The 26,861-nt window shown below is 38.3% G+C and overlaps 1 protein-coding gene across 2 annotated transcripts in view; it reads right to left on the reverse strand.

The window, feature by feature from the left end:
• Positions 1 to 3,864: 3,864 nt before the first annotated feature.
• Positions 3,865 to 26,861, reverse strand: part of SLC2A2 (solute carrier family 2 member 2) — a 28,587-nt gene continuing 5,590 nt past the window's right edge. The window contains exons 2-11 of one of the 2 annotated variants that reach the window (XM_081234555.1): positions 26,116 to 26,208; positions 21,530 to 21,786; positions 16,583 to 16,707; positions 13,623 to 13,738; positions 12,556 to 12,718; positions 11,881 to 12,068; positions 9,342 to 9,446; positions 5,162 to 5,263; positions 4,293 to 4,496; positions 3,865 to 4,205 (exon numbers count right to left, since the gene is read on the reverse strand). In XM_081234555.1, the coding sequence (XP_081090681.1) occupies positions 4,005 to 4,205; positions 4,293 to 4,496; positions 5,162 to 5,263; positions 9,342 to 9,446; positions 11,881 to 12,068; positions 12,556 to 12,718; positions 13,623 to 13,738; positions 16,583 to 16,707; positions 21,530 to 21,786; positions 26,116 to 26,208 (1,554 nt within the window). In that variant the 3' untranslated portion in view covers positions 3,865 to 4,004. Of the gene's footprint in view, positions 4,206 to 4,292; positions 4,497 to 5,161; positions 5,264 to 9,341; positions 9,447 to 11,880; positions 12,069 to 12,555; positions 12,719 to 13,622; positions 13,739 to 16,582; positions 16,708 to 18,425; positions 18,491 to 21,529; positions 21,787 to 26,115; positions 26,209 to 26,861 lie in introns of those variants that run through there. The other variant, XM_081234556.1, reaches the window with a different exon arrangement.

Consider the following 26,861-nt stretch of genomic DNA (forward strand, 5'->3'; position numbering starts at 1 on the left):
TTTAAAACCACTAACTTACAGCTTTTCCTTTTCTCTCCTTTGTACTATAACTATTTGTTTTCAAATTTTATCCCCTTTATGAGTATGCAGATGAATGAGGATAGGGACCATGTTTTCTAAGCTTTGTATCCTTTACAAAACTTTAATAAAGTGTCTTGTTCATAATAGGAGCACAATTCAATATTTACTGAATTAAATTATTTCTATTTTCATCAAAGGGAGTCATTCATTCCTCTTCAATTGTTCTTCCCTAGCCTACAGGTTAGTTTTTTCTACTACTGATAATCAAAACAATTGCTTGATGGAAATAAAATTTTGGTTTAAAATGTAACTCACTTAGTATCTTTAAAATGAGAATAGGAAAGATACTGTGAGAAGGAAATGAGTATATACAATAAACCAATATCAATTTTCTTAAATATGGTTATTTTCTACATAAAATAAAACAACACAGTATTTGGAAATATACTTATTGACATAAAACTATAGTGTATGCATACTATAAATATGTATACATTCATATAGTTTATGTATGTGTATAGATATTAATAGTGTATACATACTAATAAAACAAGTTTATTTTCATGATGATTCTTTCTAATGTGCACTCAATTAGAAAGCAGTAAAAACACCAGCAGATGGCTCAGAGTGGTTGACAATAAACCTTTTCTCCTCAGGTCACTAATACAGAATTGTAATGAAAAATTATATATACTTTACTCAGCACCTTTGCTTAGGACAATGTAAGCACAAGATATTGCCTACTTCTGCTTTATTTGCTATGTTTGCAACAATAAGCTAGCAAGAAGAAGTAGCTTATGCATGTATATTGGTTTACACACTTTTGCAATTTTTGAGGATTATCAAGGTTTGGTCTTGCCCTGTGGTTTAATCCTATTAAATTACATTTAAATATGATATATAGCATTTTATTTTGTACTTAGTATTGTCCAAGGAAATAATATTACATATAGACCTCTTAAAAAATAACTTTGGCAAAAACAAGTTTAAAAAATACAATAGAAACTCTTATAACCTACTTAGAAATATCAGGTATGGGTTTAAGAATTAGATAGCCTAATATCTACCCTAATTCTTACCATTCCCTTGTCATCGTGAGACTGTTGCTTGAAATAAGAAAATATTATCTTGAATTTATAAAACTTTTTTTATTCAAAACAAAAAATTGGAACTATCTTATATATGATAGTCCTGTATCCTAACAGTATCTTCATGAATACTAATTCTAGGTAACATTTATTGAGCGCCCCCTTTGTACCAGACAATCTGCTTATCACTTTACATTTAATCCTCACAACAACTCTCTGAGGTAGGTATATGATTGAGCCCTCTTTACAAAAGAGGCCTTCAGTTTGAGGTTCATGGAAGGAAAAAGATGCAGATGGGGATGTTTATACCCTGGTCTTCCTGAGCTCCTCAATAGACTGAGCTCCTTGAGGAGGGGCTTTCTCTTACTGTGTCTCAGCATGCATTACTGTGCTGATCACGTAGAGGAGAGTGGGGAGAAGGAAGTGAGAGAAGATCCTTGCATTGGTGTCATGACAGTGGGCAACACTAGATCTAGCAGATGAGTGGCCAGATCAGAAGTGTAATCATGCTCCGAGCAAGCTAAGAGAAAATCACGTTTGTAAGGATGTTAGAGTATGAAAATAATTCCACAAGAATGATAGCGTACTATGAAAATTAAACATTCAAACACACGTCTAATTTCCCTGGGATTAAATCTAATTAATTAGTGTCGATATTATTATATATTATGATGAATATTGTTGAAAACCTAGGAGTTTTTTTAATCATGTTAAGCTAGTTCCTTTGTCTTAGCCTCTTATTTCACCTAAATGTTTCTTTTCAACTCACTTGTATCTCTGAAAGGAAAAAATTATGAAAGGGAAACAATGCATGTCATTTACATTTCTCTGAGGCAGAAAACTTCAGGGTCCGAATATTTGGTATTTGTGGTCAATCAGAATAATTAAGTAAAACTTAAAAGGGGTCTTTTGGGTTCTTTATTTAAACCTTTACTACTTTATTCTAAATGAGGTCAGGAATAGTGATTAAAGAATGTGAATAAATCACATTCATTGCCTATAAATATGTTAAATTTCTTTACCAGTGCAACTTTGGGCTTCTCAAAGGCCATCAGCATCCTGAAGAAGACAGGAGCCGCAAGATGAGCCATTTTCCTGCTCCTGCCCTATTCAGAGTCCCTACTTTTTTTTTTTTTTTTAACAGAGTTCACAGTTTAGCAAAGACGTCTACTGAACTATTTAAGCTCACTTTGACTATGTTCTGAAGTCCTAAGTGAAAGTAGTTTATCCCAAATTGGCCCAGAGGAAACAAAAATCAAAGTGAAAAGAAATAATTTCATGTTGTTTGGAATGTCAAATTACGTAAAGGGAAACACATTTGGTCAAAAAAAGGAAAGAGAAATAAAGGAAAAAAAAAAAGAAAAAACAAAACAACCCCCCACCAAGTGTTCAGTATTGTTTTTCCCACTCTTAAAGAGAACTTTTTAAAAAGTGCCTTTCTTTTATGCACATTAAAGCAAATGTAAGAAAGATTGATTCAGTGCTCTGCTTTGTGAGGAAAACAGCCTGAAGATACTTTAGCTCCCTGCTAAGCCTTTGGTATCCATCAGAACTGTATTTCCATAGTTGCAAAATTGACTGTAATTGAAAGTCTGTTCAATTATCTGTGTATTTCCAATTTGTCCACATAAAAGCACTTGTAACAGTGCCTGGCACATAGGTAGTGTACAATAAATGGTAGCAATTGCAATAGAACAGCTTAGATAGCATCCATATACTGCTAAGGCAAAAAAGGAAACGTCAAATGGGATGATTGTTTTGTGTTAGGGGACTCAAGTCTTTTCAAGAAAATTTAAAAAGGATATTGATCAAGTCTGAAATTAAACATTCATGAATTTTCAGGAGGCTGCCCTCAGGATCTTCCAACCTTACCTTTTCAACTCTATTTTAAAACATAAGAATTCAGAAAATATTTTTTAACAAACAGAGCAATCTTTTACTTCCAATTTCCTAGGTTAGACTGTTCTATCTTATTTGGGGTTTGAGGAGATATACAAAGTGTTTGACTTATCACTGTTTGAGTATATTTTATAACACAACTCAGAAAACCAAGCTGTGCTCAGTTAAAAAGCAAAACAAACTATAGCTCAAAGGATTGAACCAGCAAGGAATTAACATGGGTTTATAATAGCTGTTAATATTAACTGATAACCCATGCTAAATGACCAGGTAAAACCTTTTAGTGTTTAATCTTACAAAAACCATTTGGTCATCAAAGTAACAAAAAAAATTTTTTTTCCCCAGATACTGAAAGATTTTGGTAAGCCTACCCAAAATAAAAGTTTTTCTTTATAACCATATTTTAATGTGCTTAATAAACTATTCCGCATGAAAAATAACAGAAAAAACTTTTTAAGCACAACACAAATTCTAATGCACAAGAAAAAAGCTGAGGGGAAAAATTGGAAAAGTTATCAATTTTAACATGGACCTTACTGCCACTAGTCGTATCTCCCTTAGTATTGATATGAGGTCTGCAGGTAGGAAAATTCCAACTTAATCGTATTTAAATATGTAAATTTTGGTTGTGTCTTCAGGTTTCTAGTCACGTGCTTAATGAAGCAATAACTCTGAAACTGCTTCAACTTCAGGATACTCTTGTTGTAAAGGACAGCACTAAGAACATTAGAATGTACTTGCCATATAGTGTACCAAAATGAGCTAGACTTTTTGGTTTACTTAATTATAGAGTCTTACCACCCAAAATAGATTCTCGAAGTTAAAAAAAATACTTTCTTTGTAATATTTGATAACATTTCTGATCAAAGCCTATAACATCTCTTTAAAAAAATGAAACAGTACTTCAAGATGTAGATATAAAATTCTCAAAAAACTTGTCATTTAAAAAACACTGCTTCCCTCCTGTTTCTGTTCCTGTCAAAAAGCAGGTTATCTTTACACAGTTTCTGTAGCTCCAAGGAATTCCATTTCTACAGCAGCTTTTGGTGCTTTGGTTGAAGCACTCTTCCTTCGGAACTCTGCTGCTATTTCCTCAAAGGACTTTCCTTTGGTTTCTGGAACTTTGAAAAATGTAAACAGAGTAAAGGCCAGGACTACACCAGCAAAGAGGAAAAACACATAAGGTCCACAGAAGTCCTGCACAGAGAATAAACAGAGTTCCAATTAGCAGCTCATCAACCTTATCTTCTGCTCAGTAAATTTGTACAGTATTAGGCTGCTTACCGCAATGTACTGGAAACACAGAGCTATAATGAAATTGCAGGTCCAGTTGCTGAATGCAGCCATTGCTAAAGCAGCAGGGCGTGGTCCTTGACTAAAAAACTCAGCCACCATGAACCAGGGGATGGGGCCTGGTCCAATTTCAAAAAAACTGACAAAGAGGAAGATGGCTGTCATGCTCACGTAACTCATCCAAGGCAATTTATTCTGAGGAGAAAACAAAAACAAAGCAAAAGTGGAACTGACATTGACTGCTTCTTCCTTAAGCTAGGTAGATTCTCACTGAGTTCAGAGATGACATAGCTCCCTTCTTGATGTGTTTATATTCAATTAAGTATAAGTTATTCTAGTCATAGACAAGTTTATTCTAGTTTTAGTCATCCTTAAATCTTTTGCGCTATAGGAAATCCTCTGGATTAGGATTTTCCTTGACTCTTAGTCACTCTTTTCCTGTGAAAGAGGAAAAGCAAGGATCCAGTGACCTTTGCTTCTACTCATACCAAGGTTGCTAGACAGGATGGATGACCTCCTGTAAAGTAGTGGATGCTGGTGCTGGGCTGGAAAGGTCTAGGTACTTGTCCAAGGTCACACAGGCAGCCAAGTGGCAGAGCCAGGATTAGAACCTGGTTGGGCTAATCCCAGAGCTTGTGCTCTACTATTATATACACTGCCTCTCTGGGTAACAAGCACAATTTACCTGCTGATGTTCTATATTTAAACCCCTAAACTAGTTCTTTTTCTTTACATTTCTCCTTTGTATTATATGCTGTTCCTCTTGCTTTATTTCGTAAATCAATCTCAAACGTTTAACCTACAGCTCAGAAGTGCTATTATATGGTAACCAAAAATCTCAGTGCAGGCACCAAACTCACCAGTAGCACAAGTCCCACCGACATGAAGATGGCACAAACAAACATCCCACTCATTCCGATTAAAAACAGAGAGCGTCGCCCTGCCTTCTCCACAAGGAATACCTAGGAAAATTTTAAAACATATTGGCTTTATACTTAAATCGTTTTTTACTGCCAAAGAGATCATTTTAATTTATACAGCTGGAAAGAGGCCGTTCTGTTATTCCGTTTTACAGATGTGGAACTCAGGAGGGGGGTGACTCTTGCCTGGGGTGGCAAAGCTGTTCTCAGTGAACAGAGGTGATTAACAACTACTGGCTTCCTTTCATCACGTTGATTTGAACAGGCCATTCTAGAGAAAGAACCATAGCATTACCACCACTTGCTGTTTATCACCTTGGGTGCAATATTTAGAGACTGGACCTCTTGGATCTCTCCCAATATATTTCCTGTAGACTTAAAATACGAAGGTCCTACATAAAAATGACGTTAATTTCCCTTCTGATAATTATCCTAAGTTATAATTGCAAGGGTTTGAGCACTGCAGACCCCTGAAACAGTACAACTGTTGATGTGTTAACTATTCTCATCCAACTTTCTTACTGCAAATAAAGTCAAACTGTGTCCACTCAGGGGAAGCATACAGAATTTGATGGCCTTACCAAAATAGTCAGGTCCGCATTTTTCTGGTGAGCCTAAATGTACCTGGTGCTGGTAATGAACTATCCACTTGAAAAGGTATGACTTTAAAGCAAAAGGTTAAAGTGCTTTCTTATCCTAATTCAGGAGATTTGGCGTCGATTCCTTTGGGTCTGTGGATCTCTGCACTAATGGTTAAGATTTACAATGAGCCAGGACCAGAGTTTGTTGAATAGACTCTTGCTTGATCCTTGGAATACTGCCAAGGTTGGTGAGTTACACATACAAAAACTACCTGTCATAATTTCTCACTTCAGTGAGTAAATTGGTTAGGCTCATAAATCTATCAGTAAATCAGCAGCAATCCAATACCCTTAGTATAGTGAGCTTTGGCTCTGAAAATATCTGAGAAACATTTCTTTTCACCTACAATGAAAGCCCGTTTCGTCTAAGAGGCATTTCATATTAGAGTTTCAAATCACTTCAGGGTGGTAAGCAAGGAGCCACATTAAAAAAAAATTTTTTTTAATTTTCTTTTTTTTTTTTTGGCTCTGTGGGGTCTTAGTTGCAGCATGCGGGATCTTTCATTGTGGTGCGTGGGCTTCTCTCTTAGTTGTGGTGTGCAGGTTTTCTCTCTCTAGTTGAGGAGTGCGGGTTCCAGAGCGTGTGGGCTCGCTCTGTAATTTGCGGTACATGGGCTGTCTTGTTGAGGCGCTCGAGCTCAGTAGTAGCGGAGCATGGGCTCTAGGGCGTGCGGGCTTCAGTAGTTGTGGCTCATGGGCTCTAGAGCATAGGCTCAGTAGTTGTGGTGCACGGGCTTAGTTGCCCCGTGGCATGTGGGATCTTAGTTCCCTGACCAGGGATCAAACCTGCGTCCCCTGCATTGGAAGGCGGCTTCTTTACTACTGGGCCACCAGGGAAGCAAGAAGCCCACGTTTAATTGTTGAGAAAAAAGTGGGAAAAACAAACCTTTCTCAAGTTCATAAAATTTCTCTATATATTTTGACTCTTTAATTATGACTTTTAAATCTGATTTGATGACACCATGTCAAGCTGCCAAGAAAACTGGAGGATTTCTTCAGGAATAAGGGCTTTTACTGTGTCTGTTTCTTCTATTTCTGAACAATTATTGCTAATAGGGTTATAAACTCTAAAACTACATGTCTTGAAAAATGAGTTGGACTCCCTCCTTGGGGCTAGGTGACACTCAGGAAGGGGTGTGATACAGGGTGAGATTTGGTCAGGGGCCAGAGATGTCTACCTGACCTTAATTCTCATTTTCGCTGCAGACACTGTACATCACTCAGATCCTGGATGCTTACTTGGAGCCACTCTTTCTCCTCTAGACCTGTGCTGCCTTCCAGTTCCCTTTATATTCTTCCTGTTTTGTTTGCTCACTCAAGATTACAGGCTCCCTTCTACCAGCTCATTAGTTTAAAAGAAAATCTGGAAATGTGGAACATAATTCAGCATCGAGTTAGGAAAGTCTATCTCTTTCTCCAAGTACTCATCCAGAAAAAAAATTGATTATGTTCCTTCCAAACTGTTGAAACATTAATGTTATCAGTACATATTCCTAATTGCACATCTTTATTTGAAAGGATACACGGAATTCGGTAAACTTGGTTGATTTTGGCGAGAGAAACTGGAAGACTGAGAGGCTGTCCTTTTTGTACTTCTTTGAACTTTAAAACAACTTTTCAAAAATAAATATAATTAAAAATGTTAACTGTTATCTGTAGTCCTGGAGGGTTAATTAGACAGTTGATTAGAGTTGACTTTTTAAAATTGTGTCAGGGGGCTTCCCTGGTGGCGCAGTGGTTGAGAGTCCGCCTGCCGATGCAGGGGACGTGGGTTCGTGCCCCGGTCCAGGAAGATCCCACATGCTGCGGAGCGGCTGAGCCCCGTGAGCCATGGCCGCTGAGCCTGTGCGTCTGGAGCCTGTGCTCCGCAACGGGAGAGGCCACAACAGTGAGAGGCCCGCGTACCGCAAAAAAAAAAAAAAAATTATGTCAGCCATGCAAAACCTTTCACAGAATAAAAGGATGAGTTCAAAAAAGGTAGATTCAAAATAATCAAGGCTCTATTTTCAGAACAAGTCTTCCCACTCCATGGGGTTGGCTGGTGGCGGGGAGGGCACAAATGGAATTCTGCAGTAGTTTTCTCGTTAGGCATTCTTAGAGTTTGGGTTTCCCTGATCTTGATAACATGATGCTTTACATAGCAAATCCTGTTACACATAAAATGTTTTAATCATAGTCTCTATATGAGAAAAATATGTTGAAGTGGGATTTGCAAAATTATTATCTCAGGAGACAAAAGAATGGGAATAGTCCCTTGGATTCCATCCTAGTACCAGGCCTTTATTGGTTTAGAGTGGCCTTTTGGATTGAACAGGCATTACCTCTAAAGGCATTTCTACGGACGCACTGGTGTTCCCTTATTATCTATTCTTCCTTCTCTTTCCAAGGTCCAGTTCTGTTTAATGTGGTCTGGACAAACCTGCCTTTTGATCTAGGTAGCCAGGCTGTAATTTATTGACTACTCTAGGTAATAGTTAAAAGTCCATGTGCTGAGAATGAAAAACAAGTGACTCAAGTATATTGAGTATATAGCACTGTGACCAAAATTAAAAAGCACAAGCTTGTTTAACATCTGTATTCAAAGATAAAAATAAGCTCAATTATCCTCATTTTAAAGTGAGTTACGTTAGTTGGGAAGTTTGGGGGGTTTCGTTGTTGTTTTTTGTTTACTTTAATTCTTAGATTGTTATATTAAATATTATTACTGTCAATATACTGAATCGTTCCTTAGATAAGGTATTTGGTCTTAAGAAGAGTATATGACCTCTTCCCTTGTTGAGAAAAAGTTTCAATAGTACATAATAACATTTGACAGTTGAAACAAGTTACATTTCAAAAATAGCAATAACATTTCAAGTTATAAACCGCTTCTATTCCGTCCTCTCATAATACCACAGTCATATACATCACCAGAAGCCATGGCCTTGTGAACTACCTGGAAGTTCTGCCCAATGGCCTAACATCGTAAGAATTTACTGAATCAGTTTAATTTTGCTAGAGGCTTAGCTATCTAATTGAGGGGACCATGTTTACTTTTAAAATGTTTTTTCTAAGATATCAGGATAAAAATGTTCAACCATGGAAGGAGAGGATCTAGGATCCAATGCTGATAGAAATGACAAGCTGTTTGCTAATATCAAGGGGCTTAAGTACAGAGCAAAGGAGAAAGAGCCCAGGTATTTACACAAAAATACCAAGTGTCTGTGTCCCCAAGTGAGTTACTAATTCACAAATGAGTGACCAATGACATCTTCAGCAGATAAGGAGAACCAGTGATCCACCTGTTCAGTTATGCCTAATCTCAATACAGTGGTTGGTTATTCACATATAGAATTCTCCCTGTGACCCACTTGGTTCTATCTACATACCCACTACACGTGGACAATAAGTCATAGGTCACTTTTATATTACAAGGTTATTTTACTCCCATTTCTGGACTGAGGAACAAGCAGAATATTTATATAGAGTATTTTACTTACGGAGAGAGCAGTGAAAACTGTGTTGACAGCACCAACTCCGATGGTTGCATAAACAGGTTGGCTGATTCCAGCTGTCTGGAAAATGCTGGTTGAGTAGTAAAATATCTGCAAAATAATAATAGTTTAGCCTTAATCAAGAAGCCTAGCACTCATGGCTTTAAAGCAAGAATTATTTTAGTTTGTTTATTTTTAGGTGTTTCAATGGAACCAGGGTCCCTAGAACTCCCAAAAGGTTTTATCCACCCTCTTCTTCCAGGGAAGGAGAAACCACAATCTTCCTTCAGTGTGTAAAGCTTCCAGTCACTTAAAAGTTCTCCTTATATTTAGCTGAAAACTCTACATCTGCACTTTATTTTTTTGTTAAAGTATAAAATACATGCAAAAAAGTACACATATTGTTTAAGTGTACAGCTCAATTAATTTTCACAAACTAAACACACCTGTATAGTCTAGATCAAAAATAAATCATTTCCTGCCCTCCAGAAGCCCCCTAAATGTCACCCTTTTTTCAAAGGAAACTCTTTCAACTTCTATCCTTACAGGTAAATTTTGCCTAGTCTTGTACGTGATATAAATGGAACCACATATTTTGTGTGTATTTTGTATCTGGCATCAACATTACCTTTGTGAGAATTATCCATATTGTTGTGTTTTCAGGCTGTTCATTATCATTGCTGTTCAGTGTATAATTGTATTAATATACCACAATTTAGTTACTCATTCTACTATCGATGGGTATTTAGGTAGTTATCATTTAGAGTGGTTATGAATAGTGCTGCTATGAACATTGTAGTACAAGCCTTTTGGTAAAATATGTATACATTTACACCTAGGAATAGAATTGCTGGGTTGTAGTGTATGCATGTTCTCAGCTTTGATAGATACTGCCCAACAGTTTTCCAAAGAAGTTGTGTCACATACATACTGCTATATATAAAATAGATAGCTAATGGGGACCTACTGTATAGCACAGGGAACTCTACTCAGTACTCTGTAATGGCCTATATGGGAAAATAATCTAAAAAAAGAGTGGATATATGTATTTCTGTAACAGATTGCTGTACACCTGAAACTAACACAACACTGTAAATCAATTATACCTCAATAAAAATTTTAAAAAAAGTTGTGTCAATTTGTACTCTCACCAGTGTGTATCAGAGTTCTGGCTGTCATTGCATGTAACCCCAAATTTTCCACCAGTCTCAGTAGATGGAGAAATCTGATTCACAACCTCCCTAATAGGCTTTATTATTTGGTTATGTCCTTATGTTTATAATAGTCTTTTAGATCATCTTTTTTGTTCTATCATCTTCCATCAGTTCCTTTCCCACATAACATGTCCTGCTGGTGCCTCTCCCTGCAGACATGGTTGACGCAGGAGGACTGTTGAGACTGTGTTCAGGGAGGAGTGGATTACTCACTGCGCACCAGCCCAGGCTGCCTGACAGAGCGTGGTTCAACACTTCCCGGATGCCTCTAAGTCAGGCACTGGGATGGAAGCTAAAGCAGGGAGGTTTAGAGAGATTAAGTGTTGTGCTCTTGGATATACAAGCAGAGCTGAGAGAGAGGATACAGAATTTGGTCGCTGAGCCCCAAAGTTATAAAGAGTTAAGAGATAAAAAATGAGTATCAGGGACCTTTTAAAGGAGGATGGAGACCACAGCAGAGCAGCATTCACTTTGTGGAGTGAGGCTCAGGTCTTCTTTTGCTTCAACTCATGCTTCAACGTTTGCTTTCTTTGCTTCCCCCAAGTCTCTGCCCATTCATCAGTCACCCCCAAAGTGTCTTTGTGAATCTAGGATTGGCTCACTATAAAAGCCCAAACCACATTTTTAACAGCAATGAAAGGGGATAAGTGATTTTCTTTATCTAGTTTCTTAACAAACACTTAGTTTTTTTCTTCTAGTAGCTAATTGTCAGTAGAACAACTTGAGTCTGCATAATACAAGAATTTCAATTCAAAACCTAAATGCTAGCTAGTTTAGTACTCAGAATGTTTTTCAGTCATGTCTTTTCTATTACCCTTACTCACCAATATCATATCAGTTCACTCTATTGTTTATTTTGTGTGCTATCTCCCCCAATAGAGTGAAAGTTTCTTGGATGGCAGGAAACTTCTTTGCACAAGGCTATCTGGTATACTTCATTTAAATAGACAGAGGGAATCATGGACTGCTTTTGCTTAGGCTATCAGAAATCCTAAATTTGATACTCAACTCTGGAAGCCCCTTGTAATTTAGTCTTCTAGTTATATTTATTCTCCTTTTCCCTCTTTTGTATTCATTATGACTTGCCTTTTAACCTTCATCTTAATAGACATGCAGACCATTGATTATTGACATTTTAAAAACCTGTAAGGTGATTTTAGAAGGCAGATGAGTCAAGACAAAAAATTAATGCTCATTCAATATATTTGTTGCAGTTAGACATGTGATATCAACATTTTAAAGTATGCTTTAGTTATTTAAACTTAAACCCCTTTCCTCATCTATCTTAATTTACTTTGCTCTTAAGAGTTAGGGGACGTTCTTAAACTTACCCCATTGATTCCAGAAAATTGCTGAGCCATGTGCAGCATCAACGACACTAGAATAGGCTGTCGGTAGCTGGAATTGGTGAAGAGCTGAATTATGGAGACTTTCTTTTCACTTGATGCTTCTTCCCTTTCTTTTCTCATCTCAGTGATGTCATTGGTGACATCATCACTTCCTCTGAGTCTTTTCAAGCCTGTCCCCCAAAACGATCAGGTTGACACAACTCAGGTCAAAACAAAAATAAATTTATTTGTATTATGTTAATGAAAGAGCTACAGTTCTGCATAGCCCTTTCTGTTGCTTAATAGCATGGGTGTTGGAAATTCTATCTTGTTAAATTAAATCCTGCTTTTTTATTTCTCAAAAAAGCAGAACATTTTGCTTCATCTTATGACAAACAAAACTGTGATCCTCATTATCATAGAAGGATAATGCAGGAAAGGTCTTTTAGAAGTCTCTGTATGTGGATTTTCTGTTTGGGTTTGTGTGAATGTTTATGGTTGCAAAAGGCATACACCAGTCATATTAAGTGATCTTGCATATTCTTCTTACGTATAATCACTGACTTCATTTGGAAAGCACTGGTACCAATTTCATGAGTATCCATTCATGCACACTCTTTCTCATTAGCTGATAGTTCCAAAACAATAGGAAGAATGTAAAACCACCCATAGACTTACTTTTCTTTGCTTTGGCTTCCTCATCCAACTTGATGTAAAGGTATCTGGGGCTTTCTGGACAGAAGAAGAGCAGCAAAGATTGGAGAACAGCTGGCACAGCAGACAGACCAAGCAGGATGTGCCACAGCTCATGATTGCCCAGGATAAAGTCGAGGCCAACGATCTGAAAAGTCAGGGAGGAAGCATATCAACTGTACATCACTTTGGATCTGCCTTCTGAAACAATTTGTTGAAAAAGCACATGGCTATTTGATAGTAATCCCTGACAACTGTGACTCACGTACGCACAAGCATGCACAAGATGAAAACTACTGCTAGTGTGTCTCATCTGAACTGAATTATGGACTCTTTGTTCTACAAAGAATTCACCTAGATTTCTTTTCATTAACTCCTATGGGACATTTAGGATGCAAATCAACCAAACTTTTAAGCACACATTTGATATCTAAAACAACAGCAAAAATCATGCATCTTTGGACCTTTGTTAAAAAAATTTCTTCTTAGATTACCCAGAACTTAAATAGAATGGGGTTACATAGATAAAACAATTAATCTGATGAGAACTAGTTTTGTGATCCCTACTGCAAGTAGTTTATCCTCTGGATAGCCATAGGTTTGAGGTTCTAGGACTCCCTCTGAGAACGTAGGCCAGAAGGAAAGAATAGAGCCAGCTGAACAAGAACTGCTATTGTAAGCATTTGCATATTAAATTTGAGCAGGTAAGATGCTCAGAACAAAGGAAATCTGAGTAGGCAAAATTTTGAAATTTTTTATTCCTTGAAATCTAAATGGACTACTTTAATTCTAGAATAGCTCCAGCAGTTCAAGACGTGGCTTACCAGGTCACCTCCAGTGCCAACCCCACCACAACTCCAAGGGTAAAAGTGAAGAGTGGAGTAGTAGTACTTTAGCTTTGAGCTAAAAAGCCTATGTCTCTATACCACCTCCACTACCACCTGTGGAACTGCCTTTTTCCTCTGTGTTGTTCTACAGTGAGAGTGGACAATCAGGGAAGGAGAAGTTGGGTAAAGTAGAGGATGGGTGAGGTAGGGGATGGGAGTTTTTACCTGACTAATAAGAATGCCTGTGACAATGGCCAACTGATGAAGGGCACCAATAGCACCCCTGAGCGTGGTTGGAGCAATTTCACCAATGTACATTGGAACCAAGCCTGAAATTAACCCTGAATGAAACATGAACATAAATGTTAAAGTGTAGCCAGGACTATCTCAATAACAATAATTCTGTTTAAGTACAGTCAGTATTCTGCTGAAACTCCCTTCCTGAGTTCATTGGAAGGAAGTGCCCTTGTCACCAACAATTACACACAGTTTACACAAAGAATGTTTGTTGGTGCAACTCCAAATGAAGTTGTAGTTGGATATACAAATAGAAAGGAATGGTTAGTCATGCATTTGGCAATTATTCATAGCATTGTCTTATTTAGTTAAAAAAATCCATGTTAATATTGAGTTTGTATCATAATGCCTTAGGTTACCTTCAGAAAAGAGACTGAAGAATGCTTTAACAATATTCTTAAAAACACAATAATATTCTCACTCTAGATTTGTGGGATTAAAGGAAATTAGAATTTATCTAGGCCAACTTCTTTACTTGATAAAGGTGAGAAACGACTTAGCCAAGATCACAGTGCAATAGAGTGTTAGTGGAGAACTACAAGCCCTGTCTGAGTTTCCACAATGTGGAGGTGCCTCAAGGTCACAGTTGAGTTGGCCAGGCCAAGGGGGAAGGTGGAAGGGGTTGAGGAACTCAGAGGCTCTTCCCCCAATCACTCCAACCAGAGCAAACCTAGCTTTATTCTCTCCAAATAATAGGCTTCAGAAAAGATTTTATTTGCATAAAGACTTCTGGTGCTTAAAGGAATACAGAAATTTGAAAAGCTCTAGGCCATTCTGCCTTCTATAGTGCTCCTAGATGCAGATGCAATCAGTTATGTTGGAAATGGTGGAGTATCTAGCCATTTGCTGAGTGCATAAAAAGGTCAGAGACTATCAGTGAGCAAGGCTGAATGCGATGTTTGGCATTTTCTTAAGAATTTAAAAGTAAGATTTGTCAGAGGCTTCCTCTTAGAGAGACGGCCTGCCTATCAAATGTATGAAAGATGCTTTGAGGAATTGTTTCAATATTTTTTTCAATATTTTTTAATGCTTCAAATTGTTCTTAATATCACATGAACATTTGCATGATTGATACAGCATCTGAATTTCTGCTTTTACATGTAACTCTAATGAGTGGTCTGTTGATCTTAAAGACGAAGGGGAAAAAAATCCATTTGTTTGGTCCTATTCTAGGCTGTACTATTTTTGTGTAATGCCTAACATTATACCCCAAGAACAGAAAATGCAGATAAGCTCACAGGTCTGAAGTCACATGAACCTGAAGTCAAATTGTATTTCCTATAATTTTTAGCAATTTTAATGCTTATAATAGGATTGGACATAATTTTAAAAGGTGGTTGGAGAGTACAAGTTACTTGGTTATGCTAGTGATAGGTTGCTCCATGCTATGTTTACAGCATTTATTTTCAACTTTACCAAAAATATTTTGTAATTTTTTTCTTGCTATATTTTAAAAAATAGAGAGAAAAGATAGAAGAATCATGATTTGGACTTCTTTGACTGAGTTATTATTCGCATTTTACAGAAGAGGAAACTGAGTCTCACATTCAATTACTAAGGCCAGACAAAGACAGTGTCAGAATCGATTCACTCTGAATCCAAAGCTTTTTCCACAAGTGGGGTGACTCTTTACCTTGATCAAGCTACCCTTTCAGTTATTTTTATTAGCACTGAAATTAACAAAAAGAGACAAGTAATCTTAGACTTTTGTTTCAACTGATCATTGAAGACTCATGGAATTATAGTCTTTTCCCCTTTGCAGGTAAAAGTTTTAAAAATATTTTATATACCATTTTGTGCCCTCACTTTCCTCTCCCACCCCCAATGGATATTATTAGTGGCTATGATTTGGGACAATGGGTGTCACTGGGATTGAGAAGCAAAAGATCTGACTATTTTAGAGAATGCATGATCCTCCCTTTCTGCTGATAAGTTGCTTCAGGTAGTTTGAAAAGCTGTCTCCAAGAAATAGTGATTTAGGGCTTCCCTGGTGGCGCAGTGGTTGAGAGTCCGCCTGCCGATGCAGGGGACGCGGGTTCGTGCCCTGGTCCGGGAAGATCCCACGTGCCGCGGAGCGGCTGGGCCCGTGAGCCATGGCTGCTGAGCCTGCGCATCCGGAGCCTGTGCTCCGCAACGGGAGAGGCCACAACAGTGAGAGGCCCGCGTAACGCAAAAAAAAAAAAAAAAGAAGAAAAAAAGAAATAGTGATTCAGCTGTTTAGATGTGAAGTTCTTAGGAGGAGCACCCTTCCTCCATTCTGAACTCCTCTACCAACTGATTCTGCCTGATTCTCTCTCCCTATATGGTCAGCACCACCCTTCAACCAGCTACATGTGGAAGCATTTAGGGCTAGGGAATGTGGTCTGAGAGATGGGCCAGGATGTCAGGGTCTTTCCAGATAGGAGAGACAGAGACACCAGTGGCCAGGGAGGCCATAAGGGTAGAGTTAGGGGTCTGGGCATGGCAGTGTTCCGCTGTCTACTGAACAACAGGAGTAATGATAACAGCTAGCACATCTGGCAGCTTGCTGTAGTCAGATTCTATGCTGAACACTTATTCTCACAAGCATCTCCAGGAGGTAGATACTGTTATCCTTCTCACTTACTGGATAAGGAAACAAAGTTAAATAATTTGTCTTAGATCATACGCCTAGAAATGTTGTCATTGCTGTGGATAAGAACATACCCTTACAACTCCACTTACTGTCCCAAACCTCCCTGACTCAGGACTGCAACTTTATGCTACTGCCTTTCCCTTTCAGGATGTCACTCGAGGCTCAAAAAAATTCCCTACATGTAACCACATCTGCCTTCAGAATAATTTTCAGATGTGTGTATGTGTTTGTGTGGGAGTGTGCGTGTGCATGTGTGTGTGTGTGCGTGACTTACCACAGTAGAGTCCTGATATGCCTCTTCCTGAAATTATAAGAATGTGAGATGGTCCCAATTTCGAAAACCCCATCAAGAGAGCTCCAACTAATGAGAAAATGTTTGCTACCAACATGGCTTTGATTCTGAAAATTTGAAAAGCAAGGATTATAAATTTAGCATCAAAACTTGATAAAATTATTTGCTTTCAGAGCATGCTGAGATTTTTACCTAAGACTGAATATTTTACTTTGCTGATAGAGCTAGTTGGGGAATCTTAAACCATGATTGCTACTTTGATCTGTCTGTGGGTTAAAGCATTAACAGTAAGTAATATATATATAATGGGAGAATTTGGGTTGCATGTACCCGATCTCCACCTTTTGATAGAGATGATTCAATTGTGATGATGACTGGTTTGCTTTAAGATAACACTTCTGACACCTTTTCAAATAGTTAACAATTAAGTTTTCTAGAAGTTGATTGTTTTAAAGAATAATTGCCTGGTGATAGCTAAATTTAATTCTGTAGTTGTAACCTATAACTCCCCCTTTTTTTTTCTTTTAATGGTACAAGTTTTTAGTTGATATAGATCATGAGAGGAACTTTCAAAGTTAAGTTTTCTTTAGTATGAATTATTTGGCAATAAATTAAAACATGCTTTTACTTTAAGCCTTATCATAGAGAACTATAGTTACCCCTATTTTATCATTGTGTGCCAGCATATTTCCAGAATCTATGAGTTAATGTCAACCAATGTAAAATATGTAATAAAGCTGACAATAGCAACAAAAACATCATTTTCAAAATTAATCATATGAAAATTGACATTTGCAGGTATCTGATACTCTTCCTCCTGTTAAATGGGAAAGTGAGGTACACAAAAACCTTCTTCAAAGTTCAGTCGATGCTAAGGCCAATAAAAGAATTTGAATGAACAGGTGTGAAAATTTTTGTCCCACAAAGAAATGTAAGTATCTTGTTATGCTCTATTTCAGTGTTTCAAACTTTAATAGCTGAGCTTTTTCTAAGCAAGTATCTTAAACACCAAACAAATTTTTTTTTCTGGAAAATAAAACTATATAATCTCAGACTGCAATGATTGCCCAAAAAACCATGTGATAGGCTGGATAATACCCCACAAGAATCTACATCCTAATCTTCAGACGCTGGGAATATGTTACTTTATATGGCAAAGGGATTTTGCAGATTGATTAAATTAAGGATTCTGAATTGAAGAGATTATCCAGTCGGGCCCAATGATGTAATCACGACTATCCTTATACTAGGAAGGCAGAAGAGAAGGTGATGTGATGAAAGAAATAAAGCTTGTAGTGATGTGCTCTGAAGATGGAGGAAGGGACCACAAGCCAAGGAACAGAAGTGGCCACCAGAAGCTGGGAAAGGGAAAGGAAATGGACTCTTCCTCAGAGCCTCCAGAAAGAATGAGCCCTGCTGACACTGTGACTTCAGCCAAGTGAAACCGAATTTGGGTCTCCAAAACTGTAAGGAAACAAATTTGTGTTGTTTTAAGCCATTGAGTTTGTAGTAATTCATTAGAGCAGTAACGGCAAGCTAGTATATGCAAGTTATCAACTACCCAAAGACAGGTAAATAGAGTGCTTTAGAGCTGACCAGCTTCAGAACTGCATAGTAGAAAAAGACAGGGGTGTTTCTATGTGAAGTGCTTTTTCTCTGCACAAGGACAGAGGGCAGGCAAATTCAATAATTTACCCTAGGAAACTGTTACTAGCTAGCTAATAGTATATTCCATTAGGCAGGGAAAAGATAAAAAGTCGTAAAAGAGATAGATAGCCTGAAAGTATTTTTGAAGCCAGATTGCTCTAAAGTCCCTCTTCCTTACCACCGGTGGATGCTGGAGCACTCTATACACCTTAAAGGATTTTAACTTCTGCTCAGATGTGAGAAATGGCCAAGAATAAATAATCTAAAAATACACGAAATGGTTGAATAAGGGAGAAAGAAATATATGTCTAAGTATATTTCTTTAAATCTTGCTCTAAATACTTCTGTAGGCATAGGCTTCTTCATCATCATCATCTACATTTGCTGCCTGCTCACTTTGTGCCAAGCAGTGTACTAAACCTTTTATATTCATTTTAATTTAATCCTTACAATAATGCCACGAGGGAGGTATTTTTTTCCCCACATTGCAGATAGAGGGAAACGTCTTAGAGAACTGAGGTAACTTGCTCATTTTCACATAGCTATTAAGTGACAGAGCTGGGATTTGATCTGTGTGAAACCAAAGGTTAATGCTTTATTTTGGTGAGTTCCATTTTTGATACAAAAGAAAGAACATATTCAAAGGCAAGCTGTGTACACCTTCCTTCACTCATGGTAGTGTGGATTGCCCAGATCATGGTCTCCCCCACCTTACCCTGGTACTTAAATTTTAAGTAAAATTTGACTTTGAGAACCCAAATCTATAAAATAGTGGCTATAGACATCTATTGACTATTAACACAATTACAAGGAAAGATGTTTTTTAAAGCAGTAACGGAAAAGTACACTTTTATTTACTTTTAACTAGTAGAGCAATGACCCTGGCAACAAGGACCATTATATTATTTCTCAGTGAATCTCCCTAGAAAAATAGTTTTGTGAGAGAGACTGAACTATTTTGTCTTAATTTTGAAGTTAAAATTATTAGTTTTAGGGCTATTTTCAAGGAGGATAATTTTTCTACTGAGAGTTGGAGGAAGTCTCACTTTTAGTTCACAATAAATAATTTGATAAATGGTCATTTGACATTGTTTTGGGGTATGACCATTGTTGATGCTAAATCCTAAGACCTTTTTTTTTTTTTTTTTTGGCTGCGCTTCGTCTTAGTTGCAGCAAGCAGGATCTTCATTGTGGCATGTTTTAGTTGCGGCATGTGGGATCTGTAGTTGAGGCATTTGGGCTCTTAGTTGTGGCATGCATGTGGGATCTAGTTCCCCGACCAGGGATTAAACCTGGACCCTCTGCTTTGGCAGAACAGAGTCTTACCCACTGGACCACCAGGGATGCCCCTAAATCCTAAGACTTGAGAAGACAAGCATCCTGATTCCATCACCAGGACACTAATTAAATGTTTTAGAGTAAGTCACTGGATTGTTAGAATCTCTTCTCTAAATGAGGGACAAGGGCTTAAATTTTTTCTTCAGTGATGAGAAGAAGTATAAAACGTCAATAGCTGCTAAAAGAGTCGGTCTATCCATATTTAAAAATTTAACTTAGCTTTGCTTAATTTTATTTATTTTAGACATAATTAATCTAGAAAAATTTCCAACTACTGCTTAAACCAACTTGGTGCAAATTGAAATGATTTTTAAATTTTAAAAATAATTAAAGCCAGTTAATAACCTGCATAATTTATGGATACTGATTTAAAGATCAGCTAAACACCAGTAAGTTGATAAAAATTTGAAGAACTGACCATTTTCTTTTATGGTAGAGGAAGTCCCTCTCAAATAAGAGTAAGAATAAAACTTGCATTACCATGCTACCCATTACTTAAGAGAAATTCTTAAAGTCTTATTGTATAAAAGCTCCAGTACAAGAGGAAGAACTTACCAGAATTTAATAACCAGAGAGGGAAAACTATAACTTAAAGTAGGAATTTTAGGACTTCCCTGGTGGTCCAGTGGTTAAGACTCTGCACTTCCACTGCAGGGGGCGCGGGTTCGATCCCTGGTCAGGGAACTAAGATTCCTACATGCCATGTGGCGTGGCCAAGAAAAAAAAAAAGTAGGGATTTTAATAATTAAATGAGGGACTTCTCTGGTGGTCCAGTGGTAAAGAATCCGCCTTCCAATACAGGGGACGCGGGTTCGATCCCTGGTCGGGAAACTAAGATCCCACGTGCTGCAGGGCAACTAAGCCCACATGCCACAACTACTGAGCTCGCGCGCCTCAACTAGAGAGAGAAAACCAGCACGCCACAACTAGAGAGAAACCTGAGCAGGCTGCGTGCCATAACAAAAAAGATCCTACATGCCTCAACAAAGATCCTGTGTGCTGCAACTAAGACCCAACACAGCCAAAAAAAAAGGAAAAGAAATAAATACAATAAATAAATATTTTTTAAAATAGTTAAATGAATTGTAATCCAGTATTACTAAGATAGTTGCCTATATCATTTAGAACTTTAAAGGTTTTGCATTTTCTAACTTTTCCATATTTGCATGTTTTTATCATGAGAAAAATGTGATAAAAGATGGATGCAAAGAGCAGAAAATAAATCTAAAGAAATAACCATTTTATTTTCTGTTTTACTTCCTCTCTATGGGGGTGGGGGGATCCAAGAGCTTTAGTACATCACATGACTAAATGAAATTTGAGTGTAAAGGAGTTCCACTGATGTTTTTAATCCAAAACACATAATAGAAACCAAAGTAGAGAAATGGAGACAACACTTGCTTCAGCCCCTTGTTGGGGCTTTGAGATAAAAGGAGCAGCAGCTAGAAACCCCACTCCAAGTATATTGGGCAACTGGGAGCTGGGGATATTGACTGGACCTTAGGACCTGACTGATCCAAATGTCAAACTCTAATCTGAAAATGAAAACCTGGATGTCTGAGAAATGGAGCAATTTGATGAAGCCAACAATCGACTCCCAGGTTAAAAATTCCATGCTTGACTCCCCACTGAGTTCCTGAGTAAACCACTTGTGCAGTGGTTTCTCAATATGTTTTACAAGTTACAAAGTCGGAGAATCAGAGTGATTATCTAGAAATACACACCAAACTCACTTCTGCTGTAAATGCCTCCACTATTAAGCCGATGGTTGCAACAGATTTCTCCATTATTTGGTGCAATACCAACCTAACTCATAGGGTCGTGAGTTGAAAAAACAACTCTGAAACTATTCCACAAAAGGAAAGATGATTTCTTTCTAAACAAATTATGACACCCAAAATGCTGACGTTTCTGTGTTTCTGCTTGTTTATGAAATTTGCCTACCTTCCAAGCTGGTCTCCAAGCAACCCACCAAAGAATGAGGCAATCATCCCACCAACTGGAAAACTGGACACAGACAGGGACCAGAGCATAGTGATGAGGCTAGCAGATGCCACAGGCTCTTCCTCAGCCCAAGGGGTTGGTGTTGGGTCCCCTAGGCTTGTGGGTAGTTCCTCTGTACTGTTGATAGCATAGCTGTTGATAGCTTTTCGGTCATCAAGCGGAACACCCAAAACATGTCTATAATGGGTTATTATTACCTAAGGAGATAAAATAAAGAAAAATAGCTCCAATATTCCAAACATTCTGTATATTTTTTGTTTGTTTTTCCTTTAAAATATTTGTTAGGTGTTTAAACAGGATTATCTCAATTATGTGTGTTATGCACATACTAACGCATATAGTTGTTTCAGTTGACCATATCCTATAAAACAGAGGTCACAGATTCCAGTGCCAACAGGAACCAGGCAGGAACAAACAAGTGAAGGAGGCAAGAAGGATCTTGATGACTAGAGGACTGAAATACTGTCTGTAATTTTGAGAATGTAATAGTGAGTTGGCAGAATTTATTTGTCCCATCTGAAGGAGGAAGTTGCAATGTGAGACTAGTGTTGCATGACCTTTAATTTTTTTTAACATCTTTATTGGAGTATAATTGCTTTACAATGTTGTGTTAGTTTCTGCTGTGTAACAAAGTGAATCAGCTATATGCATACGTATATCCCCATATCCCCTCCCTCTTGCGCCTCCCTCCCACCCTCCCTATCCCACCCCTCTAGGTGGACACAAAGCACCGAGCTGATCTCCCTGTGCTATGAGGCTGCTTCCCACTAGCTATCTATTTTACATTTGGTAGTGAATATATGTCCATGCCACTCTCTTACTTCGTCCCAGCTTACCTTTCTCCCTGTCCACGTCCTCAAGTCCATTCTCTACGTCTGAGTCTTTATTCTTGTCCTGCCCCTAGATTCATCAGAACCTTTTTTTTTTTTTAGATTCCATATATATGTGTTAGCATATGGTATTTATTTTTCTCTTTCTGACTTACTTCACTCTGTATGATAGACTCTAGGTCCATCCACCTCACTACAAATAACTCAATTTTGTTTCTTTTTATGGCTGAGTAATATTCCATTGTATATATGTGCTACAACTTCTCTATCCATTTATCTGTTGATGGACACTTAGGTTGCTTCCATGTCCTGGCTATTGTAAATAGTGCTGCAATGAACATTGTGGTACATGTATCCTTTTGAATTATGGTTTTCTCAGGGTATATGCCTAGTAGTGGTATTTCTGGGTCATATGGTAGTTCTACTTTTAGTTTTTTAAGGAACCTCCATACTGTTCTCCATAGTGGCTGTATCAGTTTACATTTCCACCAACAGTGCAAGAGGGTTCCCTTTTCTCCACACCCTCTCCAACATTTATTGTTTGTAGATATTTTGATGATGGCCATTCTGACCGGTGTGAGGTGATACCTCACTGTAGTTTTGATTTGCATTTCTCTAATGATTAGTGATGTTGAGCATCCTTTCCTGTATTTGTTGGCAATCTGTATACCTTCTTTGGAGAAATGTCTATTATGACCTTTAATTTTTAACGAGAAGCCAGAAATCTGGAATTTTATGTAAAATTCTTCAAGTTTTAAAGGTTGGCAACTATCCAAATTGAAAATATCCTGCAGGTTGAAAAGATATATTTTGACTCCACTGTTACCCCTGCATAGCAGGATTTAAATTGGCTTCTGTAAATATTTTCATAGAAACATAAAAGTAGGTATAAGAATAAAGATTGGGAAAGATAAGGCCAAAAATAAAGTTGGTATACAAATTCAAACACTAGGTGCTGTATCCTTGCTTAAGGTGAGCTCTAAATTTATTAATAAGCTTCCTAGCAGTCAGTGAAAAGAGAGGAAACCATTCATATATACTGGTGAATTCTGAAGATCAAAAACAACTCAGTAGTACCTGAGAAGGTATTGAGACCTGAAGGAAGTTTCTTGTATGGGTCCTCACAGAGTTCAGTATGTAAAAGAATAAACAATGTTCAAAGCTAGATTTCACAGTGCCATATTTTATTTTATTTTATTTTATTTTATTTATTTATTTTTTTGTGGTATGCGGGCCTCTCACTGTTGTGGCCTCTCCCGTTGCGGAGCACAGGCTCCGGACGCGCAGGCTCAACAGCCATGGCTCACGGGCCCAGCCGCTCCGCGGCACGTGGGATCCTCCCAGACCGGGGCACGAACCCGTGTCCCCTGCATCGGCAGGCGGACTCTCAACCACTGCGCCACCAGGGAAGCCCCACAGTGCCATATTTTATAACGTGTTTCAGTAGAGGTAAAGATCAAACAAAAGTATCATCGAGTAAAGGCACATGCTTCAGGCTTTCTTCCTTCTGTGTCATTCCTCTTGATGATTTGGTCACTATTCAGCAGCAGTGAGCTGGGAGGACCTCTGACAAGGACCTGGAATGCAGCTGCCCTAGGTTGCCAGTCCTGGGCAAAGTGCTATGTGGTAAAATCAGCTGATGAGGGAGAGAATGATATCCTCTTACAATAAAAGAAGTCTGATCCAGACATTTACCTCATGGAAGGTCACTCTATATGGATAATATACACAGAAGAAAGGCTGAAAGGAAATATCCCAAATGTTCTCAGCAGTTTGCTCTACATGAATAATCATGAATTTTTTTCTTCTAAAACTTTCTGCAACAGGCGTGCATAGTTTTCATACTCGTAAAAAAAGTGTGACTTTAAAATACCCTAAAATAATTCCAAATGTCATTCTGCTCATAAAAACAAATGGGCCTGAATGACTCTTCTTTCATAATAGTGTTTAAGCAGCTCTTTCCATACAGAAGGAAGGGGTTATAGAGAGGGCACTAAGCCAGATGCCGGTGGGGGATCTCTGTGTTTAGGTCTGGCTCTAGGACTTGGATTGGAGGAGGGGAAACCTTAGATTAATTTTCCCTCCAAGACTGAAGAGGATGCTTTAAATAAGGATTTGAAAAGTTCTCCCACAAGAAGAGAAAAGGTTCTACCAATTCCAAATTTCAAGAATCCTGTTAAATTAGCATGTGTTGTCATCACCCACAGAAAAAATAATATGGCCCCCAGAGTTATTCCCTAAGTCTCTCAGCCTTGGCAAGGGCTGCCACACTCATGATGATATGTGGTACCTAACCAGGGCACATCTTTTAATTCAAGGAGCAACGCTTTTCAGCAGATGGACTGTGGCAAGTACACATTTCACACGTTCAAACCCTGTAGTCTCTTACATTTTCCTTGGAGTCCAGTGTCGTAAGAGAAGCAGCTGAAATATGATGGATTCATAGAAGGCCCCGAACAAATGCTTGTACCATCACCTTATGCCACCCCTTCCCTTAGCTTCTCTTCTCTCTCTCTCTGTCTCTTTCTCTCTTTCGTCTTCATTCACTAAACGCCTTATTGTTTACATCAATCATTGTGCTTTGCACTGGTGCTAGGAAGAAGAATAAGACATCAATCCCACCCTAAACGACCTGACTGTCTGATTCAGAGCAGAGGGAACGAAGTCCTGGTTTCCCCACTTACGGGCTGTGGGATCTGAGAAAAATGATATCCTTCTCCTGTCTATTCACTGGAAACCAGAGTAGGGATGCACAAGGTAAATGACAAAAGTGATAGAAATTATTCAATATTTTAAAAAAATACCCATTCAAATAGTCAACATGGAGAAAACCCAAACTTTGTTGGCCTTCTTGACTATTATTTAAAAGTTTTGTATTATTTTACTTTGGATCACCTATGGGAGACGGGTAGGGGGAAGGACTAGAATCTTGTTAGTGTTAGGGCTCCTAAGTGTTTTTTGTTTGCTTGTTTGTCTTTTTTTTTTCTTGTGATGAGAACTCAGGATTTACTGTCTCAAAAACTTTCATATATAACACACAGCAGTGTTAATTACATTTGTCATGTTGTACCTTACATCCCTAGTACTTATTTATCCTATACCTGGAAGTTTGTACATTTGACCTCCTTCATCCAATTCCATCTCCTCCCCTGCCTACCCCCCACCCCCGCAAGGTTCCAAAATGTTTTGATCTGGACAAGAAATGGGCATAATAAGGTTGCTGGGCGAGTCAAATGGGAGAGAGCATATCTTAGTGCCTGACGCACAGTGAGCTGGTGCTCAATACATGTTTGTGCACTGAAACAACCCTATCCTTCCATTGTTTCCTCTTATTCCCTGGCATTTCCACCTGTGCGTCTGGGAGCTCTGAATGTATGCTTCACTCAGCTCTTAAGTTTTTTTAAAAAAAATCCTTAGGCACGTGGTATTCTAGCTGGAGTTTTCTGTGAGCTCAGCGAATAGCTGAATCAGAGATCAAGGATTATTTATTACTCTTTCATTTTCTGTGAGGGTTTTAAAGTGAGGAGTCAAGGCCAAGTTATCAGCCTTGGAACCACGCGTGTGGAACCTGACAGAAGACCAGGATTATCCCGTGTTCCCCGCATGGACACACCTTACCTCTCTGGATGCGGAGCAGATACCTTTCTGTCACTGATAGAAATTGCCAAAAAGAGAACTTGTGCATGTTTCACTTGCCTGTTGAGGTGCATTGATCATGCCAATGTCATATCCAAACTGGAAGGAACCCAGCACGGCAGTGAAGACAGAAAAAACCAAGGTCCTGGTGACCTGTGGGGAATGAAACACAGGGCTGGGAAACACCAGGCAATTCCAGTTACCATCGTCCCATCACTCTGCAGCTTGGACTTCTGACAGGCTCCACTGGCTGGTTCTTGCCCCTTGATACTCATTCACTGTGTGCCCTATGCTCCTGGCAGGGCTCATTCATATGGGACTGTGGGCACCTTTCATTTCCCCTACACTGCTAAAGCAGCAAAAATCTGGGACAGCTTTGTCCAGGGGAGGAACCAGACATCCTTTTCCACATATATATGTGTATATATTCTTTTAAGCTTCAAAATCAGGACTGTGAACTAGAATTGCTGCTGACTAAAGGACACTGCCAAGATAAAAACAGTTTTAAAATAAAATTTTAAAAATCATTGAAAAGTCAAATAAGACACCAGTAACAAAGAGATAGGGAGCTCTCCTGGACATTGCCATGATACAGAAACACCTCAAAACTCATCTAAGAGGCATCACAATCCACATCAACATCTAGGTAAAATACTTTTCAGGATCTGCAGCTTGTTGAACCTAGAGTTGTGAATTAAGGGATATTATTTTCTCCCGAACTTCATGCAGCTACAAAAAACTGTAGGAAGTGGCAGGGCATCCATCCCTTTCAACTTATAATTACATGTCTAACCATCTTAGAGAAA

This window comes from Mesoplodon bidens (assembly GCF_964165515.1).
Source record: "Mesoplodon bidens genome assembly, chromosome: 5".
NCBI lineage: Eukaryota > Metazoa > Chordata > Mammalia > Artiodactyla > Ziphiidae > Mesoplodon > Mesoplodon bidens.